This window comes from Podarcis tiliguerta (genome assembly GCF_965153285.1).
Source record: "Podarcis tiliguerta genome assembly, chromosome: 3".
NCBI classification, from domain to species: domain Eukaryota; kingdom Metazoa; phylum Chordata; class Lepidosauria; order Squamata; family Lacertidae; genus Podarcis; species Podarcis tiliguerta.
The window spans coordinates 13,894,817-13,915,934 of record NC_139536.1 but is presented as its reverse complement, the minus strand read 5'-3'; the positions used below and the strand labels follow the sequence as shown (position 1 = coordinate 13,915,934).

General features: G+C 45.4%; 1 protein-coding gene across 48 annotated transcripts in view; it reads right to left on the bottom strand.

Moving 5' to 3' along the window:
• Positions 1-21,118, bottom strand: part of NRXN1 (neurexin 1) — a 977,330-nt gene that overhangs the window by 501,609 nt on the left and 454,603 nt on the right. For 26 of the 48 annotated variants that reach the window (XM_083432435.1, XM_083432438.1, XM_083432439.1 and 23 more), the window contains 3 exons: positions 17,790-18,173; positions 6,000-6,203; positions 2,798-2,824 (listed from right to left, as the gene is read on the bottom strand). In XM_083432435.1, coding sequence (XP_083288561.1) covers positions 2,798-2,824; positions 6,000-6,203; positions 17,790-18,173 — 615 coding nt within the window. The remainder of the gene's footprint in view (positions 1-2,797; positions 2,825-5,999; positions 6,204-17,789; positions 18,174-21,118) is intronic. The other 22 variants (XM_083432444.1, XM_083432445.1, XM_083432464.1 and 19 more) reach the window with 1 other exon arrangement.

Here is a 21,118-nt window from a genome sequence, read left to right as displayed (position 1 = left end):
CAATGCATGTGTTATATTTGAATGTGAACTACAAGAATGCTTGAGATTGAGAACTGCGGTCAATATTTCAATGATGATAATTAATAATGATACTTCTATTTTGTCGTATCACATACAGAAAGACCTGTAATTCAGTTTGCCCCACCGAAAGAAGGCAACTGGGTGAAAGGCACACATTTTTTTTTGTTTTGTTTTGCGCTGCAAACAAGTAATCTCACATTCCAACTGTTTCCAAACCAACCAACCTGAAACTAGAAAACCCAAAGGGTTTTGAGAATGATGTTTTTGGCAGTAATCCATCAAATGTTTGCCTGCTGTCAAATGCAGCAAGTATGCACCATTGCAGTGAACTGGAATTGAATAGCAGTATGTTTCCTGAATGGAAATTCAAAACATGTTCCAGCCAAAGTTAACTACTTTTGAGCCCACTTACCTTCCATGGGAGAGCTAAGGTTATATTTAAGTCTCTCCCACGGAAATCAATGGGGAAAAGAAGCATTTAGCTTTGACTCAATCATGCCTCAGTCACTTGGTTTAAAACAAGGGCATGATAGCTATTTTTGTCACACAACGTCTGCAACATTTAACACTCTCTCCCCACACCTCTGCCCACCACAAAAGGAAAACTAGAATGTACTGTACTTACTATAGAAAGTTTGGGAGGTCCACAGACTCAAAATAAAATCACAGTCCACAATCCTCTTTCAGAACATAGCATCTTAATCCAAATAATATCAGAAAGGTTAAAAATTTATCAAGCATGATGTAAGACACATAGGAAAAAAACCAATTCAGTCTAAGAGATCTTATATATTTAGTGTGTAAAAGAAGCCATCACACAAATATAATCTTGCGGGGCATAAAAAATATCATCGACTGCACATCCTCTTTATTTGGAATAGGGAGTTCAACTCTTGGTTTGTAAGAATATCAACAATGGAAGAATAATGTGTGTGTGGGGGGGGAACGTTGCAAGTGGTGGCAGTGGCAAAAATCTTCCAAGGAGATACATATGCAGAGGCTGATGTGGGCAGGGGTTCTTATATTCTTTCCAATGATCAAGATAATATTCCTTGGATTTCCCATGGCAGAAGTAGAGCATGCCATGCCATAGAAAGAGAAGGCAGCTGTCTTCCATACATGGAGCTCAGTGGGTGCATTATTCTCCCACAAGCACATCGGGATAATGAGGGATCCAAAAAGTATGGTCTGTGAGGAACGGCTGAAAGCCTAGCCTGAGGAAGAGACAGTTAAGCAGGGAATTAATGCTGTCTTCAAATATCTGAAGGTGTGTCTAGAAAAAGATGGGACAGGCTTGCCCTCTGTTGCTCCAGAGGGCAGGATTGCCTTATCTTGGAGCAAGAGGTCACCAACTCCTGGTGCCGTTCCCGGACTAAGTCTGTGCGTCAGAGTGTGGTCAGGATGTAAGATAAGATAGACAGAGTGCCATCCCTGCTCCACTGGAACAGCCAAGGCCATCCATTGCCGTCACGGACTGATAAAGGAGAGCGCTTTGAGCACTTGTTTATACAGCTGGCTTTCTGTTTATACATTGACTCAAAAGCTCAAGTTAATGCATTTTAGAAATGCTCCCTTGGAGAAGGAAAAATGTGGATTTTGGGGCCTGTTTCAGACTAACTGCCCAGTCAGGTTTTAGGTTTGGGGAACCCATTCCTTCAGTTGAACACTGCATAAACAGATTTTGATATATCACACTGTGAAAGTTCATTTCAATATGTATATATTTGGAGGACTGGGGGGAGGGAAACCCGTGTGCAGCGCAATCCAATACATATCCACTCGGAAGTAAGTTCCACTGAGCTCAGCGGAATTTACTCCCAGTGTACAAGACTGCAGACTTATGGAGCAATTGTAACTTCTGACTGGAAAAAGAAGTGGGACTGACAGGGCCGGCCCAAGACGTTTTGGCATCTGAGGCGAGCCACAAAAAGGTGCCGCCGCCGCTGCCAGGGAAGAAAGGGTGAGTGAAGATACCTTAAAAATGTATGAAGTACTTCCTTTGGCCTTCTAGATTGCTGTTTCTTCTCTATGATTGTGGCCTCTTCAATCCCCCCACTGCACAACAGCAAGCAGAACCAGACATAGGTGCCATCTTGTGCCAAATATTGTGGGTGCCCACGACAAAGGGCTTCAACTTTGCCCATTGACTTTGTGGGTACCCAGCATCCACGGCCTACTGGAGTTGGCTCCAGTGGAACCAGGACTACATTCACAGTCAAGTTCTGTTGTGTGTGTTGTGTTGTTTTTTATTATGTGTTTCTAATCTGTGTGAGAAAATTTCAATATAAATCTTTTATTAAAAAACAAAACAAAAAGGCAGATAATTCCTCAGTAATTGAGAAATATTAGGGGTATACAGTCATCCTTTCCTCATACACAAGACATATTTAGTCTTACTGGAACACGGGGGCAGAACTTCCACAATTACTTTGACTTTTAGGGAAACTGAAGGGTGCTCTGCAGATGACGGAAGACTCTGTGGCATTCCTATGTGTGATTCTTTAAACTGTCCTTGAAACTCCTTAGATGTTTGGCCTGAAATTTCAGGGGGTGGGGTGGGGATGTGGACAAGGCAACTCTAGGGCAGGCTAAGCAAGCCATGTGCGATGATTTCTTTTCACACCCATGGAATTTGCTACGTCTTTTTCAAATGCAAGTCATTTTAAGTATGCAAACAAAAACAAAAAAAGGATGCACACCATGTCTTATTCTAAAGTTTGTGAATATTGCATAAATGGAGGAACAATAAGTTTAAAAATTTTGAATAGGCACTTACTGGAATTACAGTTAATCCTGATACAGTCTAGATGGGGAAGAATAGATGAGAAATGAAAATTTATCCTTCAAAGTAATAGCTGCAGACATCCAATAAAATCACAGTCCACCCTTCCGGGGACAGACACATGCAAACATGGCCACTGCGTGTTCAGATTCTTTCGGTATTGCCATAGAACGCAGATATATGGTGATAAAAAACTTTATAAATAGAAGTGAGTAGAAATAGAGGATAAAAAAAATATGGCCAATTTCAAACAAAGCTACATGGTGACAAATCTAAGTGGGGAATAAAGGCTTGTGGAGAAACTGGTCCAGATTCTGGATTTCAGCTGGCTGCCACTTTCTCCCCCATATATGAAAGAACAGATTAATCTTCTCAATTTTAATTTAAAAAATAATAAAAGTGCTCCGTCACAATGGGGAATAGTACAAGCCAAGCCAATAATCACACATTCTGGATCACAGTTAATACCTCAAAGGAGGACGCAACTTTAAAAGCTTAAAATTGTAATTGTAACATTCCAACCACCTTAGATGGTCTCTCAATCCTCGGAAACACCCTTAGCTTTTACTGAAGTCGTTCAGTAAACGTAGGAAAAGTGACTTCGCCATCTCCTCTAGAAATCTCTTATTAGATTAAAGCGAAGCAATATTATAATTTGCTTTTTGACTTTTGAGAGGATGCTTTTCGACATCTTCTCTCTTGTGAGCGTTAGCAAATTTATTTCCGCCTTCACGGTGAATAACAGGCGGGCAATGCTTTTATTTTATTCGTAATGTAAGGGGAATGTGCACTTTGTACGGGCAAATTGAAACACCCTCCTCAAATTAGCAGCATACTCATTTGTTCCTCTACATGGTCTTTGCGGATCATCGATATTATTGCTTTTATTTCTTAAAAAAATAACAACCTAGATTTTGTTTCCATGTAGCTGAGTTTGTCATGTGTCGTCAACCGCATCAGAAAAGTGGTGGCAAACAGCCAAGGCACATTACCTACATGCCTCTGTCTACAGAAAGCTTTCTTGAAAGAGCCCTCTCCTGGCCACTACCCTACAACCATCAAGACTATTAAAATAATGCATCGGCTTGCAGGAACTCCAAAATGTCACTAGAGGGCTCTATCTGAAGCTAAAGAAGAGTGTCCTCCCTATTGCAGAATCGAATTAATATAATCAAAATTCAATTATCTCGCATTCCTATACAAAAAAATGGATTTTGAATATATCACTCTGCCCTGCCAACTTTCGCAATTTAAAAGCGAAATCACACCGAAGGGAAGGGTTTTGTTTTGTTTTTATCGCTGTACAAAAAGTCCTGAAAATAATCTCTCTCACACACACAAAAAAGGAAGTCGTTCTGGTAAACTTGCATTTGGTTCCTCGGTGAATAAAGCAACGACCAATTATTTCTAAATGCTATAAAAAAAACCTAGGAAAGCATGATATTATTTCTGCAGGAGAGCTTATGTGGTTTGTGTTCACATGGCTGTTTGCTGAGGGCCGCAGACTTTGGGCATTGAAGGGTCGTGTTATTTGTGACACACACACACAATATCACTATGAAGTTGTAGCGGGGGGAGTTCTAAAATAAAATAAAATCAAATCAAAGGAGGGAGGGAGGGAGATGGATTTGAAAGGATGTAATGTCAGGCTGCTCTATAGAGAAGACCAGAAACAAACAAAAATGTGGCCTGAAATCAGGTTTCTCTTGCTTGCGTATATTTTATGTGTTCTAACACATTAAACCAAAATCAAGTACAACATGCCGGAAAGGGCTAAATAGCTTGCTGGTTTTTAACAGAGAAGGTTCTGATTATATGCTGGGGCAAACTCAGTTCGCATGAGCAAACTGTTCAGGACAACAGCGTGATTTTGGGCTGTGCACACATCACCGGCTTAAAACGCAGCAAGTTTGTTTTCCCTACAGCTGAGCTTCAAATCACATTTGTAAGACAGTGTACACATCATTATGGCCAGATGTGTTTGGAAGTCGCTCGTTGTGTGTCGACTCCAGGATCCTCTTTGTGTGTGTGCATTTCCCCACTCGTGTGTGTGTGTGTGTGTGTGTGTGTGATTAGGGCTAGTCTGCTAATAACTCAAATTCCCTTTTCTAGAGCTTCTTTTCAGAAGGGATAGAAAAATCTGAAGCTGTGTCCTGTGTCATATTGGTACTAGGCTACAGTCTCTTGTAAAGGTAGACCCCCCCAAGTTGTGGGTTGTTCATCCTCGCATTTCCTTTTGCAAAGAAAGATTCCCAGGCTGTGTGTCTCAGGCTTGATCAACCTGGTGCACACAGCTAGACTGTTGTTGAAAGTTCCCTATCCAGTTCCAAACCAGCTTGTAAAAGGGCATGGAGATTTTCGCATTCCTTCTGTTCTCAAATTGGATTAAAGCAGGTCTGGGGTGGGGAGCTAATCAAAACACAGTACTTCTCAAGAAACTACAGGGCAGATGTGAATTGTGGCTAACACCATGTGTACACGGCTTCATAAACCAGTGGTGTGAACACACTGGATGCAGAGTCAACCAGAGTGTGTACACAGCCTTAGAGCCCCAAATGTACATGAGCACCACTTATTATGAAAAGACCGGAATGGCAGCTCTGACTTTAAACTGCTTGTGTGCGTGGACTGCCTGGTTGGGGCAGGGGAGTTTTTCCCAGTTGCCACCCCGCACCCCCTTGGCATCAGAAGAACTGACTCTCTGGAAACCCAAATCCAGTGCTCCACAGAAGCTGCATGAAACATGAAGCTTGCATGCACAATGCAGACACACCGACAGAGCTTCCCCAGCACCCAGGGGCATGTGTTTTGGACTAGGATTTACTTGCATAAAGCAGCAATATGGGAAATCCTGGGCTGAGAAACCCACCTTGTTGGGTAAGATGCTAACAAAACAAAAACAGGTTGCCTGCTAATGCTGGTGGTCTTCTCTTTTTAGAACAGACTGCGGTTCAGAATTAATAATGGTGGGTTATGGTGGAGTGTGTAAAGATGAAATTAAACTCAACGAATAATGAACTTATGTATGTTGCAAATATATGTATATGCATGAGAACTGCATATATATATATTTCTGTTTCATTTGATTTTTCAGTGGCCAACAGGCTGTTGAATAGGTGTTTGCAGGCAAAGACGCACACCAAAAAAGGATGTTTGAGATGTTAACTTCAGGGTGGGAGTCGGGGAGGGACGTTACCTAGGTTGACTGTTAGCTTAACTCGTCCTGCATCCAGTTCCAAACGCAGCGTGTCAGCGGATTCCCTCGAAGTGGTGGCCATTAGAATGCCATAAGCTCGCTGTGACCTGAACCGCAGGGACACGTCTTCTGCCTCGGTGTGCATCACCACGGGGAGTTGTATTTTCATAAACATGCTTCCGTCGTAGCTTAAAACGGTTGCCTCTGGAAAAGGACAAGCGGGAAGATTGAGAGGGAATTACAAGGCTGTGTTTCTGCATGCAAGCGAATGCCACGAGTCGCATCATCAAAAAAACTGCTGAGTCAAGCAGGGCTAGCCCCAGACATTTTGGCACCTGAGGTGTTAAGTTGTGAGTGGACATAGCAGACGACACAGAGATTTCTCCAAGTGGTTCTTTATAGTAAGCTGGAACTGAACTGAACTGCAAACAGCTCAGCCGGCCTGCTTTTATAGGCAGCCGGCTGTCAACATTGTAACAACAACAACAACCCAGGGTTTCCCGCCTAAATTGGTAACTTAAGTGGACCTGAGTGAAAACTATATACACAATACCCCCCTGGTGGCCAGGGTGAGAACTTCAATACATAACATGAGGCACTCCTCCCTCCCTGCCAGGGAAGAAGGGGTGAGTGAAGATCTACACCAGGAACAAGGACAGAATACACACCAGGAAGTAGGGTGAGAGGATACCCAGGAGTGCCTCCTATTCACCAAGAGGCCACTGTAGAGGCATTGGGAGGGTTGCAGAGGAAACAACAGCCTCCAAGGAAAACATGGAGGTGGCAGCAGCAGCAGGCAATGCATTCCTTGGAGTTTGGATCTGCAACCCCTGTGGATTCTGCTGCCCAAGACAAACACTGTACCACATTGCATCTTATAGTGTAGGACAGGCTTCCTCAACCTCGGCCCTCAAAATGTTTTGAGACTACAGTTCCCATCATCCCTGACCACTGGTCCTGCTAGCTAGGGATCATGGGAGTTGTAGGCCAAAAACATCTAGAGGGATGAGGTTGAGGAAGCCTGGTGTAGGACAAGTAAGGTAAAGATAAAGGACCCCTGGACGGTTAAGTCCAGTCACAGGCGACTATGGGGTTGCGGCGCTCATCTCGCTTTCAGGCTGAGGGAGCCAGCGTTGTCCACAGACAGCTTTCCGGGTGAGGTGGCCAGCATGACTAAACCGCTTCTGGTGAAACAGAACACCGTGACAGAAACCAGAGTGCATGGACACGCTATTTACCTTCCCCACTACAGTGGTACCTATTTATCTACTTGCACTGGTTGGCAGGAGCTGGGACAGAGCAACAGGAGCTCACTCTGTTGTGGGGATTAAAATTGCCAATCTTCCGATCGGCAAGCCCAAGAGGCTCAGTGGTTTAGACCACAGCGTCACCCACATCCCTTGTGGGACAAGTATTGTATTGCAGTACGGCCACTGAAGCTGGGACAACACAATACATGTTGGACATTTTGGTGCAGCAGTTGTTGAACTTCTGAACATTTATTTCTTGGGGTAGCATCTCTTCTGATTGGGTTGCCTATTGCGGAATGTACATTAGAAGCATTTTTGTTCTTTTTTTTTCTACCCTCCCCTGCAGTCTGGTTACTGTTCCAAGGAGACTGGTATACACTAAACACCGCTGGAGCAGAAGTTTATGCTCCAAACAACTGGAAGAAATGCTTAATAATACGCTGCTCATTAAGCAGAATCACGGCCTCTAGGGCAAGGAATTATACTATCATTTCTGCACTGGGAATGCAACCGTGCGCAGGGAGGAAATGGCTTTATTAAACAACACCAGGGGGCAGCTGTATCTAGGGGGCTGCAGAAGGGGGCAGGTGGAGAGAGCCAGGACAATAAGTTTTAGGGCGGTCCCTCTGAAAATTAAATAATAAAGGGGTTACCCAGCAGTTGGTGTGAAATGGAGAAATTTATTGCTAGTGCATGGAAGAACATAAACAAGCAATACCCACAATCCTATGCATTTCTGCACAACATTAAATTCACCAGGATGACCTAGCAGGCTCTCTCTCTCACACACACAAAAACCCTCCTGGTTTTGCTGTTTTGCAAAGTTTGTCACGTCAGGCCCCTTGGAACACACACAAGGGGAAGGGCCATAGCTCAGTGGGAGAGCATCTGTTTTGCAAGCAAAACATTCCATGTCCACTCCCTTGTGTAAAGAATCCTGCCTGAAATCCTTGAGAGCCACTGCCAGCCAGTGTGGGCAAAACTAATCTAGATGGAACAATGAGCTAACTCAGTATAAGGCAGCTTCCTATGGGTGCTGGATTGCATTGAGCTTTTGCAGGCCCCTACTGACATCTAATTCTGTGCAGTGGGGGTTGCTGCCTAAAGCTTTGGGATCAGCTTTAATTGATGAAGGCATGTTTTAATAATAATAAGGCTATTGTCCAATGGGAAATGGGAAGCAAAACATAATCACAGTCTGTCGTAACAATGAATGATCGTTCTTGCTTACTAACAATATAAGGCACTTTCTATCACCCAATTTAACACTTTAAGATTACCCAGAAGAGTTTGTGTACGTTGACTTAATCAGTGCTTTTTTGGAGGGGGGTACTCACCATGAAGTTGTTAAAGAAAGTGCCACACTTTTAACATTCGGAAAAGGAAAAAAGCGGCAGTACTGCGTATCATTGAGTACCCCCGGAAAAAAACAAAAACACTTAATCCTTAAGGTAAAGGTAAAGGGACCCCTGACCATTAGGTCCAATCGTGACCAACTTTGGGGTTGCGGCGCTCATCTCACTTTATTGGCCGAGGGAGCCGGCATACAGCTTCTGGTTCATGTGGCCAGCATGACTAAGCTGCATCTGGCAAACCAGAGCAGTTCATGGAAATGCCGTTTACCTTCCCACCAGAGTGGTACCTATTTATCTACTTGCACTTTGACGTGCTTTCAAACTGCTAGGTTGGCAGGAGCAGGGACCGAGCGACGGGAGCTCACCCCATCATGGGGATTCGAACCGCCGACTTTCTGATCGACTTTCTGATCGGCAAGTCCTAGGCTCTGTGGTTTAACCCACAGCGCCAATGGTCCTATAAGGTTGGCTTTTGAAAAAAGGCACGGGGAGGGACAGATAGGGTCTGCCTGAGACCTTTTGGCACCCGAGGCAAAGCACACCACTGATGCCCCCAGCCCAGATCCAGACCCTCTGGAGGGTGGGAGGAGACCAACAGCAATGTAGGAGCTTTGCAGAAATGCCATGTTTTCCTTAAGAGGTATAGCAAAAAGAGGGTGTTCTGCAAGGCATTGCTGCTGCTGTCCTTGGCTTTTGGCTGTGTCTTTACCTTCCCCGAAGCAAAGCCAGAAGGCAGTGGCACCAAGGCGAGATCAGGATCTCTCACCCACTGTGGGTTGCCTCAAATTGCCTCATTGGTATAATAATAATAATAATAATAATAATAATTTATTTATACCCCGCCCTTCCCGGTTCAAAAACCGGGCTCAGGACGGCTAACAACAAATTTAAAACACTTTAAAACACTTAATTATAAAAGCAGCATAAAATACAGTCTTAAAAACATGAATAACAATAAAATTCAAAAATCAAAAATCAATCAGATAATCTCCAGGGCTAGGTGGCTGAATTAGTCCTACTTGGGCCAGCGAGGAGGCCAGGGGGGAATTAGCTGTGGGGTCTCAGAGCGGGTAATCTTCATAAAAGGGGAGGGGGAGGGAAGAGAAGGGAAATAAAAGATCAGGCTGAATTCAAATTAAAGGCCAGGCAGAATAGCTCTGTCTTACAGGCCCAACGGAAGGCCGTTAAATCCTGAAGGGCCCTAGTCTCATGGGACAGAGCATTCCACCAGGTCGGAGCCATCACTGAAAAGGCCCTGGCCCTGGTGGAGGATAGTCTGACTTCCTTAGGGCCCGGGACCTCTAAACTATGGTTATTCATGGACCTTAAAGTCCTCTGCGGGGCATACCAGGAGAGGCGGTCACGTAGATACGAGGGCCCTAAGCCACAAAGGGCTTTAAAGGTCAAAACCAGCACCAACCATGCTAGGGCAGCAAGCTAGCTTTGGGAGTGGTGGGCAGACCATACGGTACAACCTTTCTAGCACCTTTCCACCCCTCAGAATCTGTCACCTGAGACAGCTGCCTCATTTTGTCTAATGGCAGAGCTGGCCCTGAGAGCATAAAGCAGTGGCTTGCTCAAAGCAACCGGGTGAGTTCAGTGGTAGGGTTTGAGCTGGGCATATTCCAACTCACAGCTCTGGCACTACCTGAGGAAGGCAATGCTGCAATGTGTTGAATGTTCCATCAGTCTAGGCATTTCAGCCTGCCAGAGGGAATAATCCTCACTCTTCCACAGTCTAATGGACTGGTTGGATGCAGAGGAATGGTGGAAGAACCAGCTGGGAAACTGCCAAGGGAAGAAGGCTCAGAGCCTGGGGAGTGGTGGTGGGACAACCATGAGTGTTCAGAGGGAGAAGACTGGGAGGAGAAGGTGTCGGAAGCTGAAGAAGCAACAGGACTTAGTGAGCTGGGGGAGTCTGTGGCAGAAAGAAGTCCAGAATCAGAGACAGAAGCTGAAGCAGGGGAGGGAGGGGAGGGAGATCAAGAGGCAGAGATGAGGCAGGCTGGTGAAGAGTCGCAAGTGTCTCCCTTTCCTGCTGCAACAAGCTCCTCTCCCCCTTGTTTCACAGAACCAGTAGAAGCATGAAAAGGGTGGAGGAGAGGTTGGCTGCAAGGCACAGTCTCTGATTACTTGGGAAAGCCCTGGAGAGGAGGAGATTTAAGATGACTGTGTGGAAGAGGAGCCTTCCAGTCTTGGCAGCTGGTCCATGGGGCCAGTCATCATTAGGCCTGGCCAAGTCTGTGGAGATTGTTTTGTTTGCCAACAAAGCATTAACTCAAACTTTGAACTGTGCTCTGGGTGGGTGTCGCCCAATCCCCAGGAGCCAATTTCATGGGCCGTACAGGCAGGGGAGCCCCATTGTTCATATGGCCGTCCATGTGTGGGCTTCTGCTGATGGGACTTTTTAGCCAAATCCCAATAGGCTATGCAATCTCTGCTCAAGAGGAAGAGACTCTTCTGTGAGGAAGCTCTATCTTAAAGCACATGAAGAAAACTCTCTGTTCAATCCTGGTCTACTCCAGGTTGTTGTTGCTGTTTTTAAAAAAGGTTGGGTAGGAGATAATAGGAAAGACTGCCAGCCCAAGACACTGGGTGGCTGCTGCCAGCCAGAGTAGTCAGTACTGGACTACATGCAGAAACAGGATGTAGTATAAGACTGCTTCCTCTGTATATTTACAGGTGGCGAGTGTTAATATGCAATACCTTTAATCAATGATTTTTTTAACTTGCTGAAATATAACTAAGTGGCCCAGCTTAAACATTTGGACTTTATATTCTTAGCTGGAATATTATTATTATTATTATTATTATTATTATTATTATTATTATATACTGCCCTATACCCGCAGGTCTCAGCGTGGTTTACAGGATAAAATTAGAATATAAAACCACAAAATACATAATCAAAACCAAAAAAAAAACCAATAACCCCCACCCCTGAGCATCTCTGCTTACTGACAGTAAATGCAAGATATGAAACCCTGAAAAATCATGCATCCTAGCATCTCCGCCTCCCCCCCCATATAATTTCTGTTGATAAATGTCATCTTGCACATTTATCTTTTTTGCTGTTGTTGTTGTTGTTGCCTGGCTGAAAACATACACCTGCAAAAGGCACCGCCGAAAGGCAATCACGTACCACAAGCCCCAATAAAAATCAAAGAGAAAAGCCAAATTATATTGCCATGACATCTGTCCTGCCATCTGCTACAGCTCCCACAAACAAATTAAACCCATCCAGCGATTATCCTGATGTTTTTTACTTTTGGCATAATCAGCTCCGGCTTACAGTGGCAAAATAAGCATGGAACACTTCAGGTTCAAAGACTATTAAGCCTGCAATCCTGTTCATGTTTTCCTGGAAGAAAGCTCCACTGATCTCAATGGGACTAATTTCTGAACAGTTGTGCATAGGGTGACACTGCTGCTATTCAACCCACCAGTGCATTTGGGGGCATGAGTGACACCAAGGATACAGAACTATGAGACATAAACCCCCCACCCCAATCCTTTGCTATTTCATGCTCCTTGTATTCGCATACGATGAAGGAATGCTAGCTCCCTCCCCATTTCCATTAAAAATGAAGGAGAGAGCAATCTGAGGGTTGATTCTTTGACAAGCAGGAGATCCCTGTGGCACCACTTCGGGTCATGAGCAAATGAGTGTGAGAATGAACACACATTTCATTTCCCGTATTTCATTTCAGCTGAAATGAAATCACAGGTGGCAAAGTTATGGTGACTAAGTTGGGCCTCGGTGTTTAAAGGTTGCATTTGCGACTCAGGACCCCAATGCCTCACACATCGTCTCTCCTCACATTAACTCACCCAAACCCAGTGTTCCTCATCTGACGTCCTTCTCTGTGTGCTCCCTCCAAGGGAGGTGCACAGAACAGGCCTTTTCAGTGGTGGCTCCTCGCTTACGGAATGCTGTCCCCAGGGAAGCACACCAGGTGCCACCATTGCTACTTTTAGTATTGCCAGGCCATTAAAAAAAAATCATTTTCAGGCTTTTGGCCTTGTGGTGTTTCGGATCCTGCAGCCTCCTTTAGTGGGTAGGATGTGTTAGACCTCCTTTTATTTGTAGATGGATGTTTTCTGTTTCGTTTTAGTTCCATGTTGCTTTTAAACAACAACAACAACAATTTATTTATACCCCGCCCATCTGGCTGGGCTTCCCCAGCCACTCTGGGCAGCTTCCAACAAAATATTAAACATTAAAAGCTTCCCTAAAGAGGGCCACCTTCAGTTGTCTTCTAAAAGTCTGATAGCTGTTTTTCTCTTTGACATCTGGTGGGAGGGTGTTCCACAAGGTGGGTGCCACTACCGAGAAGGCCCTCTGCCTGGTTCCCTGTGACTTGGTTTTTATTTTTTTGTATGTTGCTTTGAGTTTATCTTTGTTTTATTCTTTTTTTAAAAAAAATGAATAACTTTAATTAATAAAGCCCTTCACAACTTGAGACCAGTTTACCTACAAGGTCATCTTACCCCAAATGTTCCCGCTTGGCAGCTTCGATTGGCGGATTTGGCACTACTATTGCCTTCTTGGAACATCAGGCCAGTGTTGGGAACAGAATGCTGGAATAGGTTCTAATGCACACAACTGGCTGTATTTCAAATATGAGCACTGGCTACCATTTACTGTAAAGTTAAGGTAAAGGTAAAGGTAAAGGAACTCCTGACCATTAGGTCCAGTCGCAGACAACTCTGGGGTTGCGGCGCTCATCTCGCTTTATTGGCCTTGGGAGCCGGTGTACAACCTCCAGGTCATGTGGCCAGCATGACTAAGCCACTTCCGGCAAACCAGAGCAGCACACGGAAACGCCGTTAACCTTCCTGCCAGAGTGGTACCTATTTATCTACTTGCACTTTGATGTGCTTTCGAACTGCTAGGTTGGCAGGAGCAGGGACCGAGCAACAGGAGCTCACCCCGTCACGGGGATTCAAACCATTGACCTTCTGATCTGCAAGCCCTAGGCTCTGTGGTTTAACCCACAGCACCACCCAATCACCATCTACTGTAGTTCTCCCTAAAGCAGGAGTTGCCAAGGTGTCGCCTTCCAAATGGGTGACACTCAGTTCAAAGAGCATGAGGCTCCTAATCTCAGGGCTGTGGGTTCAAGCCCTATGTTGGGCAAAAGATTCCTGCCTTGCAGGGGGTTGGACTAGATGACTCTTGTGGTCCCTTCCAACCCTACAATTCCACGAATCTATAAAATGCTCTTGAGCTACAGCTCCCAGCAGCTGTTATGGCCAACAGTCAGGTACGACAGAGTTGGAGTCCAACAGCATCTTGAGTGCTCCGCGTTGTGCTATCTCCATCCTGCACTACCTGACAAACTATTTCACACCCTAGTTCTTAGCTACATTGTTCTAAAATTTGTGATTCAAGCCAGCATAGTCCCCCACACCCCACATGCTCCCTGAAGTGGCTCTGTTTGCTGATGTGAACATCTTTCCTTTCCACCCCCCCCCCCAAAAAGCTTCCTTTTTGAATGGCATGAACAACAATTTAATTGTCGTGTCTACTGGCAAACGAGAATGGTTTATCAGCAACCGCACATGGGTAGGAGCAATAATAGTTCTGTGTGGCAAGCACTGCCTTTGCTGTAGCTTACGGAATCCCAAACGCTGTAATCATATTAATGCATGACCGTTTGGGATTCAACTATTACTGGAAGGAGGCGAAGCAATGCTTTGAAAAGCTGTTCCTTTCCCTCCCCACCCCCCAAGATAGGGAAAACCCTTGGGTAGCGTATAATACTCCAGAAGCTGAATAAACACACAACTGATTTCTGTAGGACAAGCAGCCAGATAACACTGTGAGTACATCATATTAGCATCGGTCCCAGCAGAGGAGGGTCCGTGTTCCAGAAAATTATATTGGGGAAAATGCCCAAACCATACGTTGTGAGGGATGACAAACAACGTAAACAGAAAGAAATTCCATGCCCTGTCAAAGATACTTACTGAAAATCCTTTTGCTGAAGCATGCTATTAAACTTGCAGAGAATGGTGGTGGGGTTTGTGTGTGTGTTTTTTTATAGTAGATTTGCATATGCTTGTTCCTTTCTCCAGTGCCTGGGATATGTAAAAATATTCCCTAGTTCTTTTTTTATTTTGAAAACTGTAGGTTTCTATCTCTCCCTCCTTCTCTTTTCATAATGCTGCACTCTTTAAGCAGATGGGGAGGGGAGCAGCGAGGAGAAAAATGACCCATATGTAATAGCAGGATTTTGCCACAGGGTGGTACACCATGCATATTTAACTGAAGAGTTTTGTAATTCATCTGACAGTCTAGTTAGGCCCCCTCTGCCAGCCGCAGTCCACCAGTAATAGGAACAATCTGGAGGCATCAAAAATAACTTGATTTCTGCCAAAGGCTTGCATCTTCTAAAATAAGAAACAAGGACTCCCTTTGCAGAATAACGTTTCATTTACAGCAGCACAAATGGAAGGCTCGGTCTTAACTAGTGCTAAGCTTATAAGGAAGGTGGGTTGTTGTTGTTTTGACAAAGCTTTTGTTAAGGGACTAAAATTAAAACTGCTGATATTGCAATCACACCACAAATGTGTAGTGTGACCATATTTGGATTGCTGTGTATAGTTTTGGTCACCTCACTTCAAAAAGGATATTGTAGGATGTGGGGAAAGGGTCAGAAAAGAGCGAAATTGAACGTTCTGGTTCATTCCTCCATTTCTTAGTCATTATGCCAGGGGTCACCAACATGGTACTTGTGGGTTTCAACATCAACTTCGTTGGACTGGTCAAGTTGTTCGGATGCCTGATTATCCTCTTCCAAAACAGCTACCCCATTTCAAACTTAAAAATTGAAAGCATAATGCTGGTGGTCAGCAAAAGAGGTTTAAAGACTCTCTCAAGGCAAATCTTAAAAAGTGTAGTCTAAACACCGACAACTGGGAAACACTGGCCTGTGAGTGCTCCGGTGGGAGTGGACTTTGAAGATGCTCAAACTCAGGACAAAAAAGAGAAATGTGCTAAGAGGAAAGCACGCTTGGCAAACTCTCACCATGATCAACTCCCACCGGGAAACCAATGTCCCTAACTGTGGGAAAAGGTGTGGATCCAGAATTGGCCTCCGTAGTCACTTACAGACATGCTGCTAAGACCATGTTCATGGAAGACAATCTTACACGGCTATGAGTGATCACCAAAGAAGAAGAAGAATTATGAGTTCAATTCTGCCTGCTCCTATGGTGCCCATGAAAGGTCTAAGCAAAGATTCCCTCAAAAAAATCCACAGTACGTGAGAGGCTATTTCTTCTTCAGGCTCAGCTCCTATTTGCACCGGCTCAGCCGCTCATACACCAAACACATCCCTGTAGATATGCCCACATTTCACAAGATGCCAGGATTGGGAACCCACCTTCCTATCTGCTCTGAGCACAGAAGAGCTTCTCTCTTTGGGTGATTGCCAGCCAGCATGGTGAAGGTTGATGTAAGTGCCTTTTACTCATGGATCAGGTGCAGGGGCATAGGAAGGGGAGGCGGTGGGGGTGGCACACCATGCGGGGCTCATCCTGCTGCCCCGGGTGCATGGCATGGCCGCCACTCTGGGCACCCACGCAGTTAACTCCACCCTTAGACAAAGGTTGCACTGGTTGGTTGAGAAGGCGGTGGGTTGTTGGGGCAGAAGTCTTTGGGGCTGCCACAAATCATGCTTCTTGGCTGTTGGATGACCAGATGGTCCCCAACTCCTAACTTGGGAGAAGGAAGGAGTTTGCCCTCTGGAATCCTTTCAGCTTAGCCTGGCAAGGTTGAGCTTCCTATAGCGACAGAGCCACAGCAAAGAGAGACAACAGATCCCCGGGAGCAGGCAAAAAAAGCCCTCAATTCCCAAACTTATTTTGCATATAGAGGTGCACGCTCTCCAGGACGCAGTGAGTGGATCTGGGCTGGATCAGTACTTTAGATGTGGTTGAGAAAGGAAGACGAAGGAAGAGGAGGAGTTTGTTTTGTTTTGTCTGGGAACAGAGGGTGCCAGCATGGAGTAAGGCAGCGAGAAGGGACTTGGGCAGGTGGGTAGGGAAATGGGAGAGCGGGGTACATGGCCTTTGTATTCTCAGAGACTCCATTGTGCCGGAGACAGGGCATTCTTTCCAGCGCTGGGCAGGGTCTCCAAAGAGACCACGTGCAACCCAGCAAGTGGGGCATATTTAGGATGATGCTGCCTCTCTGCCTTTCTTTGGCTGCGAACCCATTTAAAGTGCACATACCCCAAGAATCCTGAGAGGTGTCTCTTCCAAGCCTATCCTGAGCTGTCGATGTGTGTGTGTGTGGGGGGGGGATTTGTCCCGGGTACGACCTGACCTTGCTATGTCTCTGATCAGGTGAAAGAAGTGACCGCACCATTGTGCAGCCTCCTTTTCTGTGTTTTGAGCTGTGGCAGTCATTACTCCATTCCCCCAGAGCAGCCATTGTGTGAGTGGCACCCACGGCATCCTCAACATTCCAAATGTGCCTACTGGGCCAAAGAAGGTTGCCACCCCCTGGTATGCATGTTGGTTCTCTGAGATGTAAACCAGGGCCTTCCCACCTGTCAGGGAACTGCCATCGGAACTGGAGGCAGAGAGGAGGCTCCAGAGGGATGGCGGAGAGGGTCCCAGCAGAGAGAGAGGTAGCCCATCTGCTGGGGAAGGAAATCAGCGTAACACCAGTGGAGAAGGGGGGCAGATGGGGGAATCGGAGAGGTGGCTCCAGGACTCTTTGCCAGAGACCAGCAGAGAGGGCACGAGTACTCCGCTGCCCACACCCACTTTGCGCAGAAGACTTCCGCGCAGGCAAAGTAGGAGGAGACTGGGCGTCAAACAGCTTCTATGCTGGAAGAGGTTCAAGAAACGCCCACTGACGGATTCTGCCAGCGACTGAGGCAGCCACGGAACTTGAGGCTGTCCAGACAGAAAGGGTTCAACCAGGCAACCTAGCCAGGAGTAACGGCAACTTACGCATGAGCAACCCCTAGAACCATTACACCACCCATTCCCTTAACATTAGCCTTCACAACACAACACAACACAACACAGTAGTGGTAGCTGCTGCTACATCACACTGCTAGTTTCTCACCTGCCAATCAGTATCAAGACCCTCAGCAGTCTTGAAGTCATCTGTGAAGGAAAAGGGAATCCCTGTTCTAACCAAACGGGTAAATGAATGGGCCTACCTCTCTCACACGATCTGCCCAGATAGCCTGTACCAGAACAATCACAGACGTATCTATTCCAGCCGTCCCTGCAAGCTCCACTGTTCCTGCAGGGATTACTCAAGCACGGCTTTGCTGTTTCTCTCGAACACGAGGGTTTCACCCCAGAGGTGCTCTGGATTTCTGCCATTTGGCGGATGTCTTTGCTTTGGCCATCGATAAACAGGTCCCGAATGCAGCCCACATAACCATAATTGAGAAGCGCTGTCCAGACCTCTGTTGGAAAGACGAGGCCTGCTTTGTTTTCCGGCAAGCCTCCCAGGTACAAGTCGTCGTCTAGGTCCAAGATCTCACTCTCTCCAGGTGCAGTATATGGCGTGCGCATAGTGTTGACGGAAATGGTACCTGTTTAGGAATAAAACACAAGGTGTTCAGGGTTTTGTTTGTTAACAATGGAGAGAAAAATGCACAACTGTCACTAACAACCTTCTTCTATCCCTTCATTATTTGTATTTATATCTCACTTGTAGGACAGAACCATGCTCCCAACATGACTTTTAATCACAGAAGGAATAATGATTACAAGGAAATAAAAAAGGTTTAATAACAGTGCGCACTATTCAAAAGAACTCACAAAAATGGAGCCTTCTTCATTCATCGTTACAGTAATCAATTAAAGGGAATTTGCATTAAAGATGAATGCACTGTATAAATTTTTCCCATTCATGTTTGTTTACTTTTAAAACTAGACCTCAAATTGGACATATCTGATGATCCAGAGTGGTGATACCATGCCTTTACACTCCATGCCATTTCTTTGGGAAAAATAACACACAGAGGAATGACTGAGTCTCCTGCTTCAATCAATGGATCGGGGAATATCAATCAACTAATGACTGAATGTGTGGATGCAATTTCAAGAAATGGAAATGAAACAAATGGTACTTTTTTAAAAAAACCAGAAAAAATAAAATAAAAAAGTGTTTCTTGCACACCCCTACAGCCTGCGAAAACAGCAGTGGCACAGAAGGGCACAGCTGCAAAGGGTAACCAATATACATTTCAAGGGAGCCAATGTAAGTAGGTTTTCACCCTCCTCCTGGGCACAGAGAGGGAAAGGATTAACTTGACCTCTCTAGGAGAGGTTCTTCCAAAGAATGTCTCACTGTGGAGAAGACTCTGAATCCATTAGCCACCATTTGCATCTTGGGTGGTGGGTCTGCCCATAACAAGTCCATTATAGCAGATTTAAGTCCCAAAGCATCAGAGGGCTACCCAGCGACAGTCCAAGCCCAGTCCAAGGCAGGACCTGTGGAGCCCATACCCCCTGATGAGTCAGGTGCTTCTACACCAGGGACCTGCATCTAGTGGCAGCTGGTGACACAGTGTGCGTAGGGCTCCGTTGCCCCCTTAGCATCTCAACACTTCAGGTCATTGCCTGAGAGGAAGAGGTGGAGGTGTGGAGAGCTTGGAGCATTGTGGTACATGGCAGCACAGCCACTCTGATGCTTCTGCCACTACACACCGCACAACACTGTGCTCCCCGCCATCCTACCTGTTGCTAATGTCCGCACCCTCATGCCAACCTGGCAATTTTGCAGGTAACACACCTCGAAGAACTCTCAGAAATGGGAAATCCAGTGGCCAGTTTCTCAAAAGGGGATGTGAGAATAGCCTGACCCTGGGAGGTGTGACATGGTGTCAGATGCATAAAGCGTTCAGTTTACCCTGAGATGCTTGCTTGTAGCTGTCCATGGTGCTGCAACCACTAGCCTGTCTTGCTCCCTATCCCCATCCTGCCCCTTTGCCCCATCGTGGGATCCTTGTTGAGAGCAGGCCAGGCCAGGCCAACAGAGCAGCAAGAAAGGGAATGGCTGATCGCCACATGTAAAGCACAGCTTGAAAACAGTGTAAATATTAAATAAACACTAACATACACGCAAGACTGGGTATTCATCTGCTCTGTGTAAGCACATTTCCATAATGCATCTGTTCTGTGCTTGGGGGTACACTATGATCAATATTGCATGGTTCAGCTATAGGGCACTGGTGGACGGACAGTCTTTGCTTTCGATTGCCTTTTGGCTCCTTTCATTTAAAATTTATAACCCTGCCTGCTCATCCTACAGACTAGGCACACATGACAACAGATTAAAAATATAAAAAAGACATCAAAATTTTAAACCACATCCACACTTTGCTTATCATGTGCACAGCTTAAACAATGTTGTTGCCAGTTAAAACATGCTTCCTAAAAGCATAGCTTCCTGCCTGTACTAGAACCAAGTATGTTTGCAAGACCTCACAAGACCTAAGATTAGATCACAAATTATGAAAAACGGGGCTATCAGCTGCTACTAGCAACAGTGGTTAGGTTCGACAGCCACTGCTGGAGGCAATATGCTTCTGAGCACCAGTTGCTAGGATTCACAAGTAGAAAGAGCGCTCTTGTGCTCAGGTCCTGCTCTTGTGTTTGCCACAGGCATCTGGCTGGCCACTGTGAGAACAGAATGCAGAACCAGACAGACCATTGGCCTGATCCAGCAGGGTCTTCTTATGTTCCTATCATTCTGCTAAGCCAAAGCGCCACAAAGCTCAGTTCTAAGGTCCTGCAAACTGCCAAGCTGCCACTGCAAAACATTAAATCATATAATTCTAGAGTCCCAGGTTTCACATTTTAATTAACTCTGAATTGGCAACTCAGCTTCTTGCCAGCAGACTATGACAGATCAGCATTATTTACAAAGGAGAGGGAAATGTAAAGGGCAGGCAGAAGGTCTTAGATATCCTTGGTTTTCAGAAGCATGGTTTTCCTTCACAGGTACATCCAATTAAATATTTTCTTCCAGTGTTTGAACAGGGATGTTTAACCTTTGATGTTATGAAACACAGCAGTGCCAGGTGGAGCCTCTGATCTAATTTACCGTTGATCCACACACTGTCCATATGGCCTGAACCATATATGTTCTTTGTATGTTCTTATATGCAGCTTTTTCACACACTCCCCAGGGAATGCTGTACATTTTGCACTCATGTAACATCTGCTTTTTTATATGTTGCTAAGAAAGTGCAGAGCGATAAAATGAAAACAAAGCAGCCTTTCCCACAACATATTGTGCATGCTGCGGACTGCAGAACACAAAAATATACTACAGTTTTCAGGGAGGAGGTGGTAAGACTAGTTTCTACCTTAGCCTTGGTGCCATCTTTTAAAACCTCAAGATGCCCAGGAACTGGACCTGACAGAGTAAACACTCTGCTATGCAGTGGCTTTCCTCCTGAACAGGATCTGTTTTCCCTCTATGAAAGAGTCCATGGGATTCAAACCCATAATCCTCTCAGCACAGATC